The sequence below is a fragment of the Sapajus apella genome, unplaced genomic scaffold (assembly GCF_009761245.1).
Source record: "Sapajus apella isolate SASKATOON/1434 unplaced genomic scaffold, GSC_monkey_1.0 scaffold84, whole genome shotgun sequence".
Taxonomy (NCBI): Eukaryota; Metazoa; Chordata; class Mammalia; order Primates; family Cebidae; genus Sapajus; species Sapajus apella.
In genome coordinates this window covers 898,520-919,941 of record NW_022437024.1, presented here as the reverse complement: position 1 = coordinate 919,941, position 21,422 = coordinate 898,520, and the positions used below count along the sequence as shown (strand labels likewise).

The following is a 21,422-nucleotide window of genomic DNA, read 5'->3' as shown; positions in this document are numbered from 1 at the left end:
ACTAAGGGACACCATAACCTGGCAGACAACAAAACGCCAGTGTTCCACCTGGGCAGGAAGACGCGCCCCAGATACGGACTTGGTGTGATGGAAACAGGCAGGGCAGAAACGGGAACAACACAGAGACCTAGATTCAATTAGATTTTCATGTTTACAACACCTAAGCCGGAGAGCCGACTGAAAGTTCACCTCAGGGCACTGAGAACACAGAGCTTCGTAACATATTTCTTCCCTTGTCTCCATATTTTTATTCCAGTACCTGGACTATACTATATACTCTCAATTAAAAAAAAAAAAAAAAAAAAAAAACTAAAAATAACTCTTGATGCAGAGTTCGTCAAAGAATTCCTAATAAGTCACATGTTCCAGCTTCAGTTATCACTGAGAATTGGTTTGGTTCCTTTCACACAGGGAAATTGCATCAAGGAAAAGGGTTGGGCAAAGTCGGATTTTCACGCCAGCCGGACTCCTTCACACCCGCTTCAGGGAGTACCAGAGCCTCGCGCTATCACTCCAGCCCTGGTCAGATGATACAACTTTGGCTCCAAACATCCTCAAGGTTTGGGTGTCGCAGGCTCCGGGCCCCAAGCAGCTACAGCCTAAGCTCGCGGTCAGGCTTCATGCTGAAGGGCTCCAGCCGCTCGCCCTCAGGGAGCATGCTATTGAGCCTGTCCAGCAGGGGCACGGTCTGGTCGATGCCCATCTGTATGCGGCGGAGGATGGCGGACATCTCGTTCACTTTCTGGATCTGCTCAGCGTACTTGGCGTATCTTTTCTGGCGCTCCTGCATGAAGCTGAACAGGGTTTCTACAGACAGATCCATCTGTGGACGGGAAAAAGTACATTATTATACCTTGTTTCCTCAAGTCCTCTCCGCAGGGCCAGGTGTTCAGCTGTAAGGGACAGAGTCCCGCAGGTCAAGCGGGAGCGGACAAGTTTTACAGGAAGCACCAGGGGCTAAAAAGCCCTTCAGGGACACAGCTTTATCAATTGCTGCACCAGAACCACCTTTAGAAGAGAACTGAGAGGGGACTGTCCCTGGCTCTATGTTCTGGGAATGCGCGTTATTTGTACCTTGTTGAGACCCTGAGATTTCTATCTCCCCTCCTGGATGCAGAAATCAGTCCGGCCAGGGCTGAATCTGACTCTGCCACACGCATGAACTGCTAGTACTTATCTTTGGTGGCTCAGTTTCCTCATCTAGAAAAAAACTAGAAGGAGATGGGCATGGTGGTGTAAGCCTGTAATCCCAGCTACTTGGGAGGCTCAGGTGGGAGGATCGCTTGAGCTGTGGAGGTGGAAGCTGCAGTGAGCCATGATCAGGCCTCTGCACTCCAGCCTGGGGCACAGAGTGAGACCCTGCCTCTAACAATGACAACAAACCCAGAGTCCAAAACACATGTTCTTCACTCCCTCCCTCTCTTCCCTGGACGGCTGCAGATTGGCGGTCACTCAGGGAACACTGTAAGAGAATGGTGTCTCTCCCTGCCAGGGCCAAAATGCAACCAAGGCTCCTGTCCATACAATGATCACACTGTTTTTTTTTTGTCAAACTGTGAGGACTGTCTCATGTGCCCCTTTCCCCCATTAAAGCTGGCTCTGGGCTCCCCTGTGTGACTTCTCTCCCCTGCAAAGGCTCTTTAGTACCTATCACCCAAATACAAATAGAGAGAGGGGACCGCCATCATGTTGGGCACCTATACCCCTTTCTCAGCATGGACCCCACTTCCACCCTCTCACCCCTTGCTTCCTTCCCAGGCCAGGAGAGAAACAGTTCGACTACTGAGGCCCACACTTCAATCCCAAGGTTCCCGGACTCCTCCAGCCCTTCCTTCTGGTTTACGCCCAGGGCGTGCCCCTTCCCGACCTCGCATCAGGATGAGGGCTCCACAGCCAGTACCACAGAGCCTCTGAAAATGGCTTTGAGAGGCACGAAATCAAACTAACGAAAACATGGGAGACCAAAGCTAGCCCCAAGAAAAAGTAACAAGTTCCATTTGGTTATCGCATGTGGGGAGGGCACGAGGGGCAGGAGGTGATGGAAGGACGTCAGTGCTGCTGTCCTCTGGCGGGCCTGCCCAGCATGTTTGAGTGCCTGCAGGGCAGAAGGCACAGCTAGTTGGTGGGGGAGACCGAGAAGTAAAAAAAAAAAAAAAACCCATCGAAGTGGGCAACTCCAAATAACGTGGAAACAATGCACACCTTCCGGGGTTCTCTGCAGCCCTGTCGCCCTCGGCACGTTGGAAGTAGTGAGCCAGGAGATTCCTGAGCTCCTGACAGTCACCCACCGGGCCTTTTCAGGGTGGCCTTGCAGTGAGCACCGAGAAACACTCCACACACCTGAGAGACAGCGGGGCACAGGGGAGCCAGGTGGAATCCTGAATTCAGAACCTTCTCGGGCATCACACTTTACTTGGCGGGGCATTCCTGGCCCTCCACCCTCCAACCCTACCAGAGTAGACAGATGCTTGAAGACTTTCTATCTGAAATGGCCTCCAAGGCTCTGCCTTATCAAGTCTAAAGTCCTTAGCAATCAATCCACCCCCCGATTCACACCCGATGAGGACTGTTCATAACTGTCTTCGAGAGGTACTTGTCAAATGGCATGTACTTCCTCACCCGTTTCCACATCCAGCTGGGGCCTGTGTTTCATGTCTCCAAAGCTTTTGTCCAAAGGCACTTTCTGTTAATGCTTAAACGAGCACACATAGTTCAAGCAGTTGTTCATGCGTACTGACATCATGTCTTATTTCCATTACACTCCATGGAGAAAAAAAACCACAAGAGGAAACTTAGTTTGTGTGACTTTCAAGGTCTCACAGTGACAGAATCAACACTAGACCCCAGATCCCCTAAGTCCAGCAGCTCCCCTCTTTTACACGTATTTCCTGAGCAAGAGCCTGTACCACTGATGCTATATGAGACTTTTGTTGGCACATGACATGGCATTAAAGAAGACTGGATCACATGAGGGGAAAGTTATTACCTTTTAAATGTTTCCCTCATTCTTCGCTGCAAAGAAAGTCTCAACTTAGTGCAAGCAGCAATGGAATATCTAGAAAAGGATACTAAGACTGGTAATGCCATTTTTGATGTCTCTGCCTTCTGCTCTTGAGGCAACGCTGCCCCAATCCATAATCCTTACCTTTGCTCCATAAACTTCCAGACACGTGCTCATCATAACATATTTGACATGACTGTAGGCAGTAAACCAGTATCTCAAGCAATTCTGAATCACCATTTTGGCAATCTAGGGATATAACCTCCTTTGCCTTTCCTATTTCTATTTTTGGCACAAGGATTCTAACAGGATAGCACGTACACTAACAGCCTTCTGGACAAACAGAGGTGTTATGATATCACCTAGGGCCGCCTCACTGAATACTCCATAGCCATTCAAAAGACCCAGCTTGGCTGGGTGCAGTGGCTCATGCCTGTAATCCTAGCACTTTGGGAGGGTGAGGCGAGCGGATTGCCTGAACTCAGTATGAAACCAGCCTGAGCAACACGGCGAAACCCTGTCTCTATTAAAATACAAAAATTTATCTGGGTGTGGCAGTGGGTGCCAGTAGTCGCTGCTTGGGAGGCTGAGGCAGGAGAATCACTTGAACCTGGGAGGCGGAAGTTACAGGGAGCTGAGATCGCACCACTGCAACCACAAAGCTGTTTGTGAAATGGATAGTTACAACTTTTGTTCACTGCACTCATCAATCCATTCACCCACCAATAAAACAACGGTGAAGATGACAGGTTCTGGAGTCAGACTACGTAGGTTTAAGGCCCACCCTCAATCTAGTATCTTTTTTTTTTTTTTTTTTTTTTTTTTGAGACGGAGTTTCGCTCCCCCTTACCCAGGCTGGAGTGCAATGGCGTGATCTCGGCTCACCGCAACCTCCGCCTCCTGGGTTCAGGCAATTCTCCTGCCTCAGCCTCCCGAGTAGCTGGGATTACCGGCACGCCCCACCATGCCCAGCTAGTTTTTTGTATTTTTAGTAGAGACGGGGTTTCACCATGTTGACCAGGATGGTCTCGATCTCTTGACCTCGTGATCCACCCACCTCGGCCTCCCAAAGTGCTGGGATTACAGGCGTGAGCCACCTCACCCAGCCCCTCAATCCAGTATCTATGTGATTTTAGAAAATTACCCAGAAGGGTGATTACATGAGAGCAAGGATTTGGTGTGCTTTAAACCCTGCTATATCTCCGGTACCCAGCACATAGCAGGTCCTGAATATCTGTTGAATAAATGAATGAAAATCTATGTAAGCCTCAGTTTCCTCATCTGTAAGGTAGTAGGGATAACAACAGTGGCCACTTATATGACTGTCCTGAGGATTAAATGATATTGCATGGAGAACATTATTATACTGCCCAGCACACAGTCAGCACTGGGTAAGTGTGAACTATTAACATGCAGGCAACAGACAGTTACTGAGTAGCATCACACGTCATGCACCATGCGAGGTCCTAGGATATAGATATTGAGAACCAAAACTACTTATGCCCACACGGCTTACTGTGTACGTTAATATGAATTTTCTTTTCCACTGTTTCTGTTAACGTGACTTTACTATTCCAAGAAACTCAGGCCCAGAAACATAGAAATTGCAAATAACTTTGTTTTAGGAACTTAAAAAAAATATTAAATGAGGCCAAACCTCGTGGCTCATGCCTGTAATCGCAGCACTTTGGGAGGCTGAGGTGGGCGGATCACGAGGTCAGGCAATTGACAAGATCATCCCGGCCAACATGGTGAAACCCTGTCTCTATTAAAATAAAAATAAAAATAAAAAAAATAGCCGGGTATGGTGGCGCGCGCCTGTAGTCCCAGCTACTCGGGAGGCTCAGGGGAATCGCTTGATCCCGGGAGGCGGGGGTTGCAGTGAGCTGACATTGTGCCACTGCACTCTAGCTTGGTGACAGAGCAAGACTCTAAAAAAAAAAATGAACTAGCTGATTTTTGAATAGAAAGTGAAGAGACTCTTTATTCTCCACAGCTCTTGCCTCCAAACCCTCGCCTTGCCATGAGCACAGGACCAAGTTCTAGTCAGTGGTGTGAGCATGCAGAAGTCTCTCCCGGCAGCTTCCAGGCACCTTCCTGAAAGGGCAGCTAGCATGCCCTCTGTGTTGCTTCTCTTCTTCACTATCCCTTCCTCAACTCTGCTCCTGCTGGAATGCAGGTGCAGCCCACGTAGACCATGAGAATAAGGAGGGCTACATCCTTGAGTTGGCAGATACTGAGCTAGAAGCAGCCTGGGTCCACGAGGGTGTTTATGGGTAAGAGTAGTCCAGGCATGAGAGACGATAAAACTTTCATTTTATATAAGCCACCATCATTTGGGGTTTCTGTAACACTAGTTAATATAATCATAAGATTTATACTGATAGATATGAATGCTGGCCAGGTGCGGTGGCTCGTGCCTGTCATTCCAGCACTTTGAAAGGCTGAGGTAGGAGGACCACTTGAGCCCAGGAACTCAAGAGCAGCCACGATGACAGTGAGTCCTCATCTCTACAAAAAATAAAATAAAAATTAGCCAGGTGTGAAGGAACACACCTGTAGTCCCATCTGCTCCAGAGGCTGAGGTGGGAGAATTGCTTGATCTCAGGAGGCTGAAGATGCAGTGAGCTGTGATCACACCACTACACTCCAGCCTGGACAAATCTGAGCAAGGCTCTAACACAGGAAAAAAAAAAAAAAAAAAAGAATGCAATAAAGCCTTTGCCTTCAGGAACTCATCATTTACCCAAAGTCATACTTCAAAACTTTGCCCTACAGATTCATATATCATCTCTGGTGCCACTCCATTTCAAAGGACAAGTGAAAAAGAAGGGGAATAACTGAGAATATAACTGCAGGCCTCATTAAGGTATGAGGCATCCATAGAATGTGTGCAAAGTTGTTCCAAATACCTTATATCAGTGGTATGGGCCGATTTACCCACTTGGCTGGTCCACTCAATAAATGGACTCAAAATATTAACAAATCAAATCCAGAAATATACAAAAAGAATAATACATCATGACCAAGTGATACTTATGTCAAGGAGACAAGCTTCTTCAACATCTGAAAAAATCAGGCAGAGTAACTTGCTATTTCAACAGAATGGAGGTTAGAAATCTATGATGGTCTCAATAGATATAAGAAAAAGCATTCAACAAACTGAACATGCATTTATTATGGAAATTTTCAGCAAAGGAGGAACAGAAGGAAACTTCCTCAACCTGATAAAGGGCATCTATGAAAAACCTACAGCTAACAACATGGTTATTAGTGAAAGACACTTTTCTCCCTAAGATTAGGAACAAGGCGAGCATGTCTACACTCTTACCACTTCTATTCAACATTGTACTGAAGATCCTAGCCAATGCAATAAATTAAGTAAAAGGCAAATAAATTAGAAAGGAATAACAAAAGGGTCTTTATCTGCAGACGATATACTACACTTAGAAAATCTTTTAAAAATCTACCAAAACCTATTAAAATGAAGTCAGCAAGGTTGCAAGATACATGGTCAGTATACAGAAATCAACTGTATTTCTATGTAACAATAAACACGGGACAATGGAATGAAAGAATACTATTTACAACTGCATCAACAACATGAAAAACTTGGGCAAAAATTCAACAAAATATGTATAAGACCTGTACACTGATATTACAAAACATTGCTCTGAAAGATTAAAAAGGATCTCAAAAAGTCAAGTATATCATCATGTTCATGGATTGTCAGATTCAATACTGTCAAGGTGTTGATGCTTGCCAAATTAAAAGATTCATTTGTAATCCAATAAAAATTCTAGAAGGCATTTTTTTTTTTTAAACAGGTATTGGTTAGCTGATTCTAAGTACACAGAATGGCCAAAAAAAAAGAGAAAGAACAAAGTTTGAAGACTTACAGTACTTGATTTCAGGACTTATGTTATCATAAGCTTTATAGCTAAACAATAATCAGGTTAGCGTGGTGCTGGGCCCGTGGTGGTGCGCACCTGTAATCCCAGCTACTCAGGAGGCTGAGGCAGGAGAATCACTTGAACTGGGAGGCAGAGGTTGTAGTGAGCCAAAATCGCCTCACTGCACTCCAGCCTGGCAACAGCCAGACTCCATTTCAAAAAGGAAAAAAAGATACCATTAAGACCATTAAGAAAATGAGGCCCAGAACGGTGGCTCATGCCTGTAATCCCAGCACTGTGGGAGGCTGAGGCAGACAGATCACCCGAAGTCAAGTATTTGAGACCAGCCTGCCCAACATGGTGAAAGCCTGTTTCTACTAAAAATATAAAAATTAGCCAGGCTTGGTGGTGCACACCTGTAACCTCAGCTACTCTGGATACTGAGGCAGGAGAATCTCTTGAACCCAAGAGGCAGAAGTTGCAGTGAGCTGAGATCACACCACTGCCCTCCAGCCTGGGTGACAGAGCAAGACTGTCTCAAAAAAAAAAAAAAAAAAGAGAGAGAGAGAGAAAGAAAAGGCATATTTTATAATATTTTCATAATATTTTGATAAAATATTCATATTTTCTTCCCCATGAAAATAATGGGCAAATTAGTAGGGCATGGTGGTGGGCACCTGTAATCCCAGTTACTCGAGGGGCTGAGGCAGGAGAATCGTGTACACCTGGGAGACAGCACCACTGCACTCCAGCCTGGGCCACAGAGTGAGACTCCATTTAAAAACAAACAAAAATAAGTAAAAAGAAAATAATGGGCTAAAATAAACAAAGAAAGAAAAAAGTTCACAATATATATCAAATGACAGTCTTGCATCCAGAATATATCAATAATCCCTATAATTAAACATTAAGAAAAAATTTCAAATATGAGATCTTTTCAGGAGAACTGAAAACATGACTGAATTCCTGAGGGGGAAATATGGGCTAGAAATGGGTTAGAGGCTCAGGAAAAAATCCTGCAGGAGATCATCTGGAAGTCGGATCTCACCTTGGGACAAAGGAGTCAAAGAGGTGTTAAGAGTCAAACTGTGAATAGTGTGAAGATTTTGCCCTTGGGCACAGTTAAGTAAATTGGACTACAAATCAGAAAGAAAAAAAAAAGTAGGTAGTTACCCAGACAATTGTCACAACAGAATTCCTTTGCTGAAGCCCTGCCTGACACAATGTGGAAAGAAAAGAATTCTGTTCAGTTTTCAGATTCCTCCAAGGACTCTGGAGACTTCTAGCTTATGACCACGGTTATCTTGAATCCTATCCTTTGTCTCTGGATAGTTACAGCTGCCAAATGAGGAGCAGCTATTCATGACACCAATGCCCACTAAGGCTGCACATCTAACCTCAGAGGAGCCGTGTGCTTCTTGGAAGCGGCTGTCCTGCCTGAGCTGGAGTGGCAGAACAGAATTCAATTGCCTTCAGATGCACTGGCTTAAATTCTCAATGGTTCACCTGCCAAGATTGAGCCCGAGCTTTTACCTCTGCTGTGGGCAGACCACCCAGACCCTGCAAATGACCTGTTTAGATATCTGAAATCTTTCCTGAGCTCAAGCTGAGTGACTCAGAGTTTGTGGGGAGCGGAGAGAGCTTCTAAGAAGCAATAAAATAAACAAAGAATTAATGTGGAGTAACCATTCCAGGTTTCTGACTAAAACATACATCGCTTATGGATAAAAACAGTGGTATCAGACAGAACCTTGCTTCTGCAGATGACTGATTACCTTCGTGACCTTGAGCTGGTTACTTAACCTCACTGACCCTCAGCTCCTTTGTCACCTAAACTGGGGACACTGACAATGCCTACCTCATAGGGTTGACATGAGAATTAAATGAGATAACATGTATAGAACACCTAGAACAGCCCCCCCCCACAAAAAAAGGAGCTCCATAAATGATAAAATGTATGTGAGCTGATGTCTGAAAACCTCTTTTACATGAAGAATGAAAAAGATAAGAAATGTAGGATGAACCTGGAAACCATCATTCTCAGCAAACTGACACAAGAACAGAAAATCAAACACCGCATGTTCTCACTCATAGGTGGGTGTTGAACAACGAGAACACATGGACACAGGGAGGGGAGCATCACACACTGAGGTCTGTTGGGGGGAACTAGGGGAGGGACAGCGGGAGATGGGGAGTTGGGGAGGGATAGCATGGGGAGGAAGGCAGCAAACCACATTGTCATGTGTGTACCTATGCAACAATCCTGCATGTTCTTCACATGTACCCCAAAACCCAAAATGCAATAAAAAAAAATATATATATATATATAAAGAAATGTAGTATATGAAAGCAGAAAAAAAATGACATTTTGTGGTATCCAAATAGACACAACATATCTGTTATAAAGGCAGGAGCTTACATGGACGCCTCATCTTGGTTACACTATCTTCAAGGCTTACACAATCACTCAGATGACAACTTACCATTGTGTTTTTTTGCTGACATGTTTTATTATGTACTTCTGCTACTGAAAATCTTACAACAGAGTCACATTACTCATCCCCCAGTTTCCTGAATCATTTCGTACTATGTAATAACTGAAATCATTGTTCACCTACAAGTCCTTCCATGTTTTGGATCTATATGTTTAGCCATGAGAATGAGTAACTATTACCACTGCTTGATGCTATCCGATATGGTAAAAATAAAAATACATACGTGTACATGCATACATGTATATTTTTCAAAAAATATTTTGAAAGCAAAACCAAATGCTTCAATAAATGGTATGCTCTCCAACAAGAGTACAGTGCTTCAAAAACTTTGTTACATAAAATTTCCTGATAAAGTAAGCTTTGATGATGGTGTGAGACAGATGGGTCATCCTATGAAAGATGTCACTGCGGTTTGTTTTTTGGAGACAGGACCTCGCTCTGTTACCTAGGCTGGAGTGCAGTGGCTTGATCATAGCTCACAGCAGCCTTGAACTCCCTGGGCCCAAACAATCCTCCCACCTCAGCCTCCTGAGTAGCTGAGACTACATGTGCATGCCACCATGCCTGGCTCATTATTATTATTATTTTTTGTAGAGACGGGGTCTCACTATGATGCCCTAACTGATCTCCAAACTCCTGGCCTCAAGCCATCCACCCCCATTAGCCTTTCAAAGTGTTGGGATTACAGGCATGAGCTACCACACCTGGCCTCACTGTGCCTGACGTAGTTCTTTTCTCCCATCCAAGTACTAACCAGGCCTGACCCTGTTTAGCTTCCGACATCAGACGAGATTGGGTACGTTCAGGGCGGTATGGCCGTAGACGATGTAGCTCTTTTCAAAGTAAAGGTAAACTTTCCAAATTTAGTGACATATTACAAGGGCTTATTTTAAGTTAGAGACGATGTGCAACACAACAGTAAGAACTTCATAAAGATAGTGTACATCTTTTAAATTCTAAAAACTTAAGATACAGATATACACGAAATGATCGAAAGTAAATTTAATAACCCTCATGGGTCGAAAGAAAAATGAATAGGTAAGCTGTGTTTCACAGTTAACAAAATTCACGTCCATAGGATCGATAGACTTATTTTTCTATCCCCAAGATACGCAGATATAAAAGAAATGTTAAAAACAAGAAAGACTGCATATGGAGTTAACCAAGACTGCATTTGTTTTTTATTTATTTATTTTGAGACTGAGTCTCACTCTGTCACCCAGGCTGGAATGCAGTGGCACAATCTTGGCTCGCTGCAGCCTCTACCTCCTGGGTTCAAGCGATTCTCCTGCCTCAGCCTCCTAAGTAGCTGGGATTACAGGCGTGTGCTACCACGCCCAGCTAATTTTTATATTTTTAGTACAGGTGGGGTTTCACCATGTAGGCCAGGTTGGTTGCAAACTCCTGACCTCAGGTGATCCGCCCACCTCAGCCTCCCAAAGTGCTGGGATTACAGATGTGAGCCATGGCGGGAGCTCAAGGCTGCATTTAAAAAGTCTCATCCTTCCCACTCTTTAAAGGTAATGTTCAGCTTTCAATGTGGTGTCTCTCAGTTAACTTCAATCTCAAGGTCAATTTTTATTTGCTCTCAATGGATATCTCACTTTCTCTGCACTCATTCTACATTTAAACTCCTATTTCCCAAGGAGGTAAGTTTAGAAATACAGAGGCTGGGAGGAGGAGGCATGATGGGTCAAGGCCAGCTAATCAAAGGCTGCCTCTTTTTAGGGTTCTAAATCCATCCCCAGCTTTGTTCTTTCTTTGGATGAATTTCCTTCTGTGTTCAAAATGTAATGAACATGCAGTGATATGGAATTCTACTCTTTTATTGTAAGTACCTTGTAGCTAAAGGGGCTAAATGGAAAAGTAGCAATTCATCCAGTTGTACAGCTATTCAAATAATACATTCTGAGGTCGGTAACAATCTGTTATTTGAAGATGGACATATTGCTGATTTTCAGTAATGTAAGCTCACCCTTCAAATCCTTGACATCACTAATAATTCATTACCATAAAAAAAAAAAAGTAAGTCAGAAGGCCTGAATTTAAATCCTACTAGTCCACTTGTTGGTGAACTTGGGCAAGTCACAAGCTGACTCTCAGCTTCTACATTTTAAAAGTGAGGATAATAATGTCCAATGTTCATCCTATCTCATGGCAGTGTTGTAATGGTTATGAGATGATATATGTAAGAACGATCTGAAAACAGAACACTGCTATAAACATGTATGTTTATATTCTAACAATGAATGGCCAAATATGCTCAGAAGTTTTGTTTTTCATGGCAGTAAAACTAAAAAGTTCCCAAATAATAATCACATTCAAAGAAAACTGCCACAATGTTTTGCATAAAGCTTCTGAAATTCAGAAGTACCAATTCTCCCAATTAGGAAGCAGTTAGCCTAACTATATAAATCAGTACTATTCCTAGGGCAAAATTTGGCCTTGGAATTACAACCAAAGCCATTTATCCAAAGAAGATATACAAATGGCCAATAAACACATGAAAAGATGTTCAACATCATTTGACATTAGAGAAGAGCACATCAAAAGTACAAAGAATACAACTTCACACCCACTAGGATGGCTGGAATTAAAAGGCAGACAATTCCAAATGTTAGTGAGGGTGTGGAGAAACTGGGACCCTTGTGCATTGCTGGCAGGCATGTAAAACGGTACGGCCATTTTGAAAAGCAGTTTGGCCATTTCTCAAAAAGTTAAACATTAAGTTACTATATAGCCAGCAATTTCACTTCTATATACCCAAGAGAAGTAAATTATATGTTCACCCAAAAACTGTACACAAATGTTTATAGCAGCATTATTCATAATAGGCCAAAGGTGGACACAACCCAAAAGTCCATCCACTGAAAAATGGATAAACAAAATGTGGCCTATCCATAGAATAAAATATTCTTCATCCATAAGAAGATGTAAGATACTGATACAAGTTACAACATGGATGAACCTTGAAAACATTATGCTAAGTAAAATAAACCAGACAGAAAAGGCCACATATCATATGATTCCCTTTACATGAAACACCCCCAATTGGCAATCCATAGAGACAGAAAGTAGACTGGTAGTTGCCAGGTAATAGGAGAACGGAGGTATGGGGAGTGACTGCTGATGTACATAGTTTCTTTCTAGGTAGATGAAAATGTTATGGAATTACACATAGTGATGTAGTTGGACAACCTTGCAAGAATACTAAAACCACTGAAATGTACACTGAAATGTAAAAGGGTGAACTATGTGAATTATAACTCAGTTTTTTACAACAATAAAATAAATATATTTAAATACATTCAATTCCTTGTCTCAGACCCCTGAGAGATAACAATAATGGATCACAGTTGTTCTTTAAATCTGACTTGGACTCAGAACCCTTCCTGACAACAAACCCAAGATGGCCACTTTGGAGCTTACAAAGATGAAGAAACCTATTTGGCAATCCGGAACTAGACACTATGAAGGTGGCTCTAAAACAGTTTGCTGAGGCTAATTAAGGCATTTTTAATAATAAAGGAAGGTGGTAGCTGAGTCTGCAAGAGGAACAGTCCAAGGTAAAAAGCTGTGTTCATAAGATCCTGCATCTTTAAATTAACTATACCATGCCTTAACACCAAAAGGAAGCGTGAGATGCCTGTTCTCAGCAATTTCCTTGAAACGTCAAGCGTGCTTATTTTTAAATGGACTCGTACTGACAGTATTCATTTTTTAAAAATAAAAACTATGTATTTACAGCACACAACATGATGTTTTGACATACATATACATGGTGAAATGATTTCTATAGTCATCCTAATTAAAATATCCATCTCCTCACATACTTACCATTTTTACTTCTGACACCTTCTTCAAGACCTTTCTTTTTTGCACTCTGCGAAGCCGGTGCTTGTGTTTTCATACATCGGCTACCCACTAATTTGGTCTTTGACTCATGTTTATTAGCTGTCTCCACTCTGAAGAGGAGGAGGCCCATTACCACAAGTCAAGATGTGGCACATTCTAGCCTGCCTGTCACCTCTATCCCCACCAGACCGTGGCTACTTGACCTGCAGTGGAGATTCAGACGGATTATAAAGGTTAGGGTATGTCAGGCTGCAACAAAAGCTTTCGGGGTCAACTACCTTCTTTCTGGCTGTCCGACCCTCCTCCAGATCATCATTCTCCGGGAGGATTTGGGAGTCCTCTGCATGAATCTTGTCCTTTCTCTTGCACAAAGGACAACAATGGACAGATGTTTTCCTTAATTACACCACAGGCTGAATGGCACCAATGACCACACACTGGACACTTTGAGTGACCTTGTTTCTGAAGACAATAGTTTGCAATGGCAGCCTATAAGAATAAACTCTTGCCATTTATTCTCATAGGTGTACCTTTGATCCGTCAACCAGACAAGAGAAATCCCTCTCTGGTAAATCTCAGTCCACATACTCTAAAAGAAACAAAACTGGCATCCATACTGGTGGACTATTTCTTTTGGTAATAATGCACATCATGTTAGAATGATTTGGTAGGTAGAATCCAGTAAATAATATACACGAATTCTCTAGTTATTTTAATTACTATAATAAATTAATATATAACAGTTACACCTGCTATCCATTAAGTATCTACTAACTGTCAGATACTGTACTGTGCAGTTTACATTCATTATCTTTACACCTCGCCACACTCTCATAGGGAATGTCACTCTCCTATTAGAAATGAGACATTAGATATTCAGAGGTAACAAAAGGTGCTCAGGGTCACATAGCTCATACTAGCAGTGAAGCCAGAATTCAAACCCATGTTTTTCAGCCTAATTTTTGCCTATCTTTTCTAAAGGGCTAATTCAAATGTTAACTCATTTCAATTAAATACATACCATGTTGAGGAGTGTGCTTAATGCCTTTTTGAAATCCTTAAAAGATGAACTTAATGGCAATTTTTTATGCTGTCAAGTGGAATGGAAAAACACTTTTGGTGCTTACTTTTCAAATAATAAAAATAATGAATTACCAGACAAAACACTGACATTTACAAAACAAAAACTGAAAGGAGACCAAAGGGAACAAACTATTTGTTAGCAGATAAACTTAAATGACATTTTCACTGGCAGTTCGTTTGTACACTTTGTACTCTTGACATCTCACTTGTACAAACATTTCACAATTCTTGACCTCACCAAGGGGGCTTAGACAAAGCAATCTTCATCTGTAAAAGGAAGGGGGTGAAAGGGTCCTGAGCACCCCCACCCCTCCTTTCACAGACGAAGATTGCTCCAGAGTGGGCAAGCACTATGTCTAAATTCACATAGCTGGGACTGATGGGGTCAGGACTGAACTCGAGATCTCCTGATGCCAAGGGCCATCACACTTGCCCCAAGCGACCGTCTACCAGTGACATTTCCTTTTCTGTAGTTTGTTCTACTATGCTTTACCCAATGAATTATAACTGTGTGTGAAAACTATGATCTAAAGCAAAGTTTTTCAAGACACTATTTATGACCATAAGGGAAATAAAAATCTATTGTTAATCAATGTCAAAATTCAAATGACAAAATCAAATCAGACATCTTAATGTTCATCAGGTATTAACAGGAACCTGTTCGGGTGAGCTTGGATCAGCAGTGAGCAGGGCATCAGTCAAAACTGCACACACGTCTGCTTCCCTCTGAATTACGTAAACCTTCCCCGGCTCCTTATTAGTGTACCACTTCCTGTTGCACAACGACAAACAATGAGGCCGACTGTCGCCAATGTTTTCATTAATTACACCACAGGCTGAATGGCATCGATTTCCACATACTGGACATTTTGAAGTCACCCTGTTTCCTTTGTTCAAACAATGTATCTAAATGTCTCAGTAAAAGAACAGATTTTATTCAGGTCTTCAAGAGAATTAAGAGATATCAGAATGGCAGGAATTTGAATTGCATGACTTTGTTTCAATAATGGCTTTATAACTTGCTCAGCTTCCCCCGATGCCTTCTTACCCTTGGCATCACGTCTAGGTAGAAAAGTGGGAAAGAAATCCCAAAACCTTTAAGCAGTTTTCAAAACTAAACAGGCAGATTACACCACCTCCCCACAAAAGGCCTTGAAAATAGCACTGACACAGCAAATAAAGAAAAGAAAAACATCACAAGCAAAAATAAAAGCCTGAGGATACAAGTCCCACTCCTCCCTTTCCTTGGGAAACATTTCCTTGGGTCCTATGAAAGACAATGTTGTAGAGCATGTAGATATCTGAGATCTTCTGCCACCTGGAGAAGGCCCCGCCTTAGTCAGGGAGGCACCCCAGCCTTTCTGACTAATTTGAGGCTCCCTCCCTGCAACCCCTCCAGAGTGGCAGTGAGGAAGGATGAAGCCCCTCGGCACGAGTCCACTCCCTGTCCACCTTCTTTACCACTACAGTGCTCTGAGATGCTGGTAAAAAGCCCCATTCATTCTCCAAAGGTTGGAGGTATGGAAAAGTTATCCCCAAGGCAGGCAGAGTTGCCACTCAAGGATGTATGTGGAGTCTTCACGGCTATTTTAAAGCGTTGCTGCTTCCTATAAAGACCGCTTTTGAGATGTATAAGTGTACTTATACTGTGACACTATGCAGTGAGTACTGTAAAGGAATACAGGGTAAGAGAACACTTGAACACTGGGCATGAGCAGGAGACAAGCTGGAAGAACAAGCCCTTAAAGAACTGGAGACAAAGGACAAAGATGTGGAGAGGAAGCACAGCTTTTGAGTCTCGAAGGTGGATGTTAGTTCTGCACCTGCATCCCAGCTCCACTTTCGACAAATGTGTAACCAGAAACACATTCAGATCTCTGAATCTCAGTTTATCTATGAAATATACATGATATATGCAAAATGCCTATTCTAGATCTGCCACATGGTAAACATGTAAAAATAACAGCTGTAACACTTTTGCTGCTGTCACCACTACATCAGGAGGGGGCGGGAGAAACTTCCACAGATACAGCAGGTGGATAGTGAGGAATGTCTCCAAGTCACGCCACTACCCTGGACTCCCCTTTCCAATGTCCAGAATTAAAGGGAGGTAAAAGTAAGTTTGTGTGACTGAAGTGACGCACTCAACATCTTAAAACCTGCGCTAAGATAATGAAACAATGTAAAACTGGACTGTGTGCTCTATAATTCCCTCGTGTATGCACCCAAACCATCTGTGAACACAACCCCTTTTAGACTCAGAGAACAGAGCTTAGCAGTGGCGCACAGGGAAATATCTTACAGCTAAAATCCTCCACCCTGTGCCTGAAGAAAGAACCAAGATACCACACATGGGACGATGATAATATTGATATAATGATTTGGTATACTGCCACTGATGCTACCTTGTGCTCCCAGGCGATGCTAGATGGCTGCTCAGGACATCAGGCTGGGGCCTGATCTAGAGTCCAGAGGCCCATGTCATTCCCCATGCAGATGGCTGAGGCACCAACTCAACTTTACCACATAAACTGTTCCAGCAAACACTTCCTGTGCGCTGGGGAGGCATAAGGAAGGAGGTCCTTTCTGATCAAGGGAAGCTGAGACCTCCGGATGTGCCAGGCTGTTGGCGGTTGCTGATGGGGGAGCAGACACCAGCAGAAGGGGGCGCAGCAGAAGTCAGGGAGCAGAAATGGAGGCTGGATATTTCAGACTGGAACCGTCTGAATTTTGTGGATTTTACAGAATGCAACTATGACTATTACAATTTAAGATGGAGAGGCAGGTGAGTGACAGACTCCAGAGAACCTAAGTCTCAGCAAGGGCAGAGAGAGAATTCGTAAACCTCCAGGTGGAAAGGGGAAGAGAGGAGGCTGGGACACTTTGGAATACAGGAAGACACCATCACTGAAATGATGATGTATTGCGCCACTCATGCTTATACTCCTACAGAATAACATTCTGCAATCCCTCCTCATCTTGCTGCATTTGAAATAAATGACTTTTACTCCCCCAAAATAATCCTTTCTTTTACATAGCTCCGTATGGTCCTACAGAGTCCTTCCACATTCATTATGCCTTTTGCTCTGGGCTGCAGGTTGGCTGTCATGGGCGGTTTCCAGCAATGGTGTGACAGGACCTTAGACAAGTGAAAAGCTCTTTACTCATGTGTAGAATGAAAACTATGGAGGATCACCAGGATGTCAACTAAAGCCTTACAAAATTACAGTCAGTCTGTCAGCAGGCGCAGAAGAAGGTTAAATGCTGCTTCAAGCTTTAGGGACACCTCCTGAAGAAATCCCTTGGGAATCCCTGAGATCTAAAACAATTAAGAGACATTTTTAAAAGGTGTATAGATCTGGAAGTCTCCTCCCAACTAACAACAGAGATAGTAAATAAGACTCTAGTTCAGAACATTCAGATAAACACGACAATGAGCAGACTGATAGTAAAGAACAGAATCTTGGGATCTGGTCAAATAATCTGATAAATTTCAGATTTAGACAGAGTTATAAAGAAGAGCTTCCTGGTTAGCTCAGTATTGACCAGCAGGTCTTTATATTAAAAGTGCCTTCCTGGGAAGGCCTTCTGGGTCACCCCATGTAAAATTTCTACCCTACTGACATTTTGTATTCCTTTTTTTTTTTTTTTTTTGAGACAAGGTCTCACTCTGTCGCCCAGGCTGGAGTTTAATGGTACGATCTTGGCTTACCGCAACCTCTGCCTCCTGGGTTCAAGCAATTCTCCTGACTCAGCCTCCTGAGTAGCTGGGACTATAGGCCCACACCACCACGTCTGGCTAGTTTTTGTATTCTTAGCAGAGATGGGGTTTTACCATGTTGGTCAGGCTGGTCTTGAACTCCTGACCTCGTCATCCACCCATGTTGGCCTCCCAAAGTGCTGGGATTACAGGTGTGAGCCACCATGCCCAGCCTACTTTTTTTAAAAAAAATTTTTGTATTTCCCATCTTATAAGCCATCTATTTCATTTTTTTTTTTTTTACCTTATTTATTGTCTGTGTCCACAATGGGGTGTAAGGTCTCTGAAGGAGGGATTCTTATCTGTTTTGTAGTGACATTTCCTTGACACCTACAAGAATGCCTGACACAGAGCTGACTCTGTAAGCAGACATGTAAAGACACATACATTCAAAGTTATCAGAGACATATTCTTATCTTGTTGAGTCAAAAAGCTGCAGGCACGGAGATAGAACTGTCATGAGGTTCATATATTGTGAGGGAAAAAAACAACAGAGGCTGGATATGGTGGCTCATGTCTGTAATCCTGGCACTTGGGAGGCTTATGTGGAAGGATTGCTTGAGACCAGGAGTTCAAGATCAGTCTGGGCAACCTAGTGAGACCTTGTCTCTACAAAAAAAAAAAAAAAAAATTAAAGTTAGCTGGGCATGGTGTCATGTACCTGTAATCCTAGCTGCTGGGGAGGCTGGCGCAGAAGGATCACTTGAGCCTGGGAGATTGAGGCTGCAGTGAGCTATGATTATGCCATTGCACTCTGGCCTAAGTGACAGAACAATATCCTCTCTGTAAAAAAATTAAATTAAAAAATAAAAGTGCCAGTACCAGGCCCTACTCCAGACCCACTGAGTCAGAATATCTGAAGATAAAGCCTACCCATCAGTTACAAGAAAAAAAAAAGTATTTCAAATTAAAAAAAAAAAAAAAAGTAATGCATGTTTAAGATAGAAATCTTGTAAAATATAGAAAAAGAGAAGTAGGCTAAAACAAAATACCACTGAAAATCTCATCTCTAAAGGGAACCACAATTAAGTCACTGTCATGTTTCCTTCTGTCTAATCATTTATTAAGAATATTTAACATAGCCAGGCATGATGGCTCACACCTGTAATCCCAGCACTTTGGGAGGTAGGAGGATTGCTTGAGGCCAGGAATTCAAGAGCAGCCTGGGCAACACAGTAAGACACTGTCTCTACCAAAAGTTTTAAAAATTAGCCAGGTAGGTGGCATGCCTGTAGTCCCAGCTACTTGAGAGGCTGAAGTGGGAAGATCACTTGAGCCCAGGAGTTTGAGGCTACAGAAAGCTATTATTGCAGCACTGCACTCAGGCCTGGGCAACAGAGGGAGGCTCTGTCTCTAAAACAAGATTGTTTGGCCACAGGCTGCATGCAGTTCAGAACAGCTGAGTGTGGCCCAATGAAAATTTGCAAGCTTTCTTAAAATATTATGAGGTTTTTTTTGCATTTTTTAAAGCTCATCAGCTATCCTTAGTGTTAACACATTTTATGTGCGGCCCAAGACAATTCTTCCAATGTGGCCCTGCGAAGCCAGAAGATTGGACAAACCTGCTTTAAAACAAACAAACGAAAGAATATTTAACACAGTTTAAATCACACTGAATAGAAACTATTATATCTTGCTTTTTTGTTTTTTACTTATTGTTAAAAGTATAGGTCTTGGTTTTCATTGGCAGGAGGACTTAAACCAAGAGAAATTTACCATGGAAACTTGCATCAGGCCTTCTGAATCTCAAAGTTGGGTTGCAGATGCACTTTAGGAATCTAAATTTGAAGATGACACAGATGTTCAAAGTAGCTCAAAATTTAGTGTACCCCTGGGAACACATAAAGACTGTATTTCCCAGCCTCTCTGAGTTAGCTGTGGCCATGTAATTGAGTTCTAACTGAAGTCATTGGCAACACTAATAGGTTTGGCCTGTAAGAACCTATGAGTTAGGTGCTAGTCCACTCTTTTTTCCCTTTTGCTACTGGTCTTTGGGGACAGCAGAGCCAAAAGATGGAAGGAACCTGAATCCCTGAACTCAATGGAGGGGAGTTACCTGCTAACCAGAAACATCCACCTTGAACAAAAGCAAGAAATAAAGTTCTGTTGCATTTGAGCCATTACACATCTCTGAGTCTATTTATAGCTGCAGCCTAGCTTACTCTACCTAATGCAACCCTGCAACCCTCATAGCCTTTATTTTCTCTCACAGAATGAGAAAACGGGTCAGTCTCTAGGATGAAATAATTGAAGAATATGTAAGAGGTTCATCAAATGATAGTTGTTAAACATCTATTACATGCCATTGTTCTAGGCACTGCGGCAATGCTCAAATTTGCTAAAAGTCTTGTTTCTCTTCATTGAAAGGGATACAGGACAGGCAATATCTTTTCCCAGCCCTGGTTTCATTTCCATAACCCAGAAGCCCTCAATACTGGCTAGTTGGCTTAGAGAATGCAGGTGCTCTGGGGTTCCTCCCAAGAGAGGGGGCTACATGGGGCCTCTGACACTGCCCACTCTGGTGGACTGAAAATGAGCAGGGGAGGGAGAAGAACAGGGGTTCTAGAACCTGGCACTCGGAAAGCTGGCAGTCAGCTGTCTGGGGGCATGTCTAGGGCAGGCAAACTGGGGGGAAATGGGGCTGCTGTTCACACATGCTCACATGTCATTGTCCAAAAACGGAATGGAATTAAATCTCAGAGCAGTCAAATAACCAGGCTCTGCTCATACCTTGCCAAAAAACATAAGCCTACGTTTCCAACAGGCAAGTAATAAACTAGGTTCGGCCCTCTTCCAGGATTTCTGGCTTTTGGCAGGACAGTGCTGGTGTAAAGGAAGTGTGGGGCGAGGCCCAAGGAAGCCCTGTGCAGCATACCTTACAGTCCGCCGAACCAGAAGCAGCCCACTCCCCCACCTGGATTTCTTGCCACCCAGGGGACCAGTTGTATTTCTTACAGAAAAGAAAGGTTGCCCAAAAGACAAGAAGAGGGGAAACTATAATGACATTGTTAGGTCTCAAACTGGAATTTATGCCAGAGTGACTTGTGACATAGAAAGGGAACATAAAATTTTCTTGAAATGTCTTGCCTCAGTATTTCAGCAAAAAGAAGCCGACGTCTCCATGTCCTTGTCAAAATTTGTAGTTTTGAAACAGGCACTCCCAACCCATTTTACAATTTCAGCTCAAGAAAGCAGCCACTGAAGCCATATTTAAAGGCAGCCACAGGAATCTAACAATGTTGTTATTTAAAGGAGATTCAGTTCACGGTGTCAGGGCCATAGCAGCAGTTTCACCTGGCCAACAGCTCACCCTAACCAGGCTTTTCACTGAAGGA

The 21,422-nt window shown here is 43.0% G+C and overlaps 1 protein-coding gene across 3 annotated transcripts in view; it reads right to left on the bottom strand.

The window, feature by feature from the left end:
- Window positions 1-128: 128 nt before the first annotated feature.
- The window catches only part of BORCS5 (BLOC-1 related complex subunit 5), a 94,190-nt gene continuing 72,896 nt past the window's right edge, over window positions 129-21,422 (bottom strand). For all 3 annotated transcript variants that reach the window (XM_032253671.1, XM_032253672.1, XM_032253670.1), the window contains exon 4: window positions 129-823. In XM_032253671.1, the coding sequence (XP_032109562.1) occupies window positions 593-823 (231 nt within the window). In that variant the 3' untranslated portion in view covers window positions 129-592. The remainder of the gene's footprint in view (window positions 824-21,422) is intronic.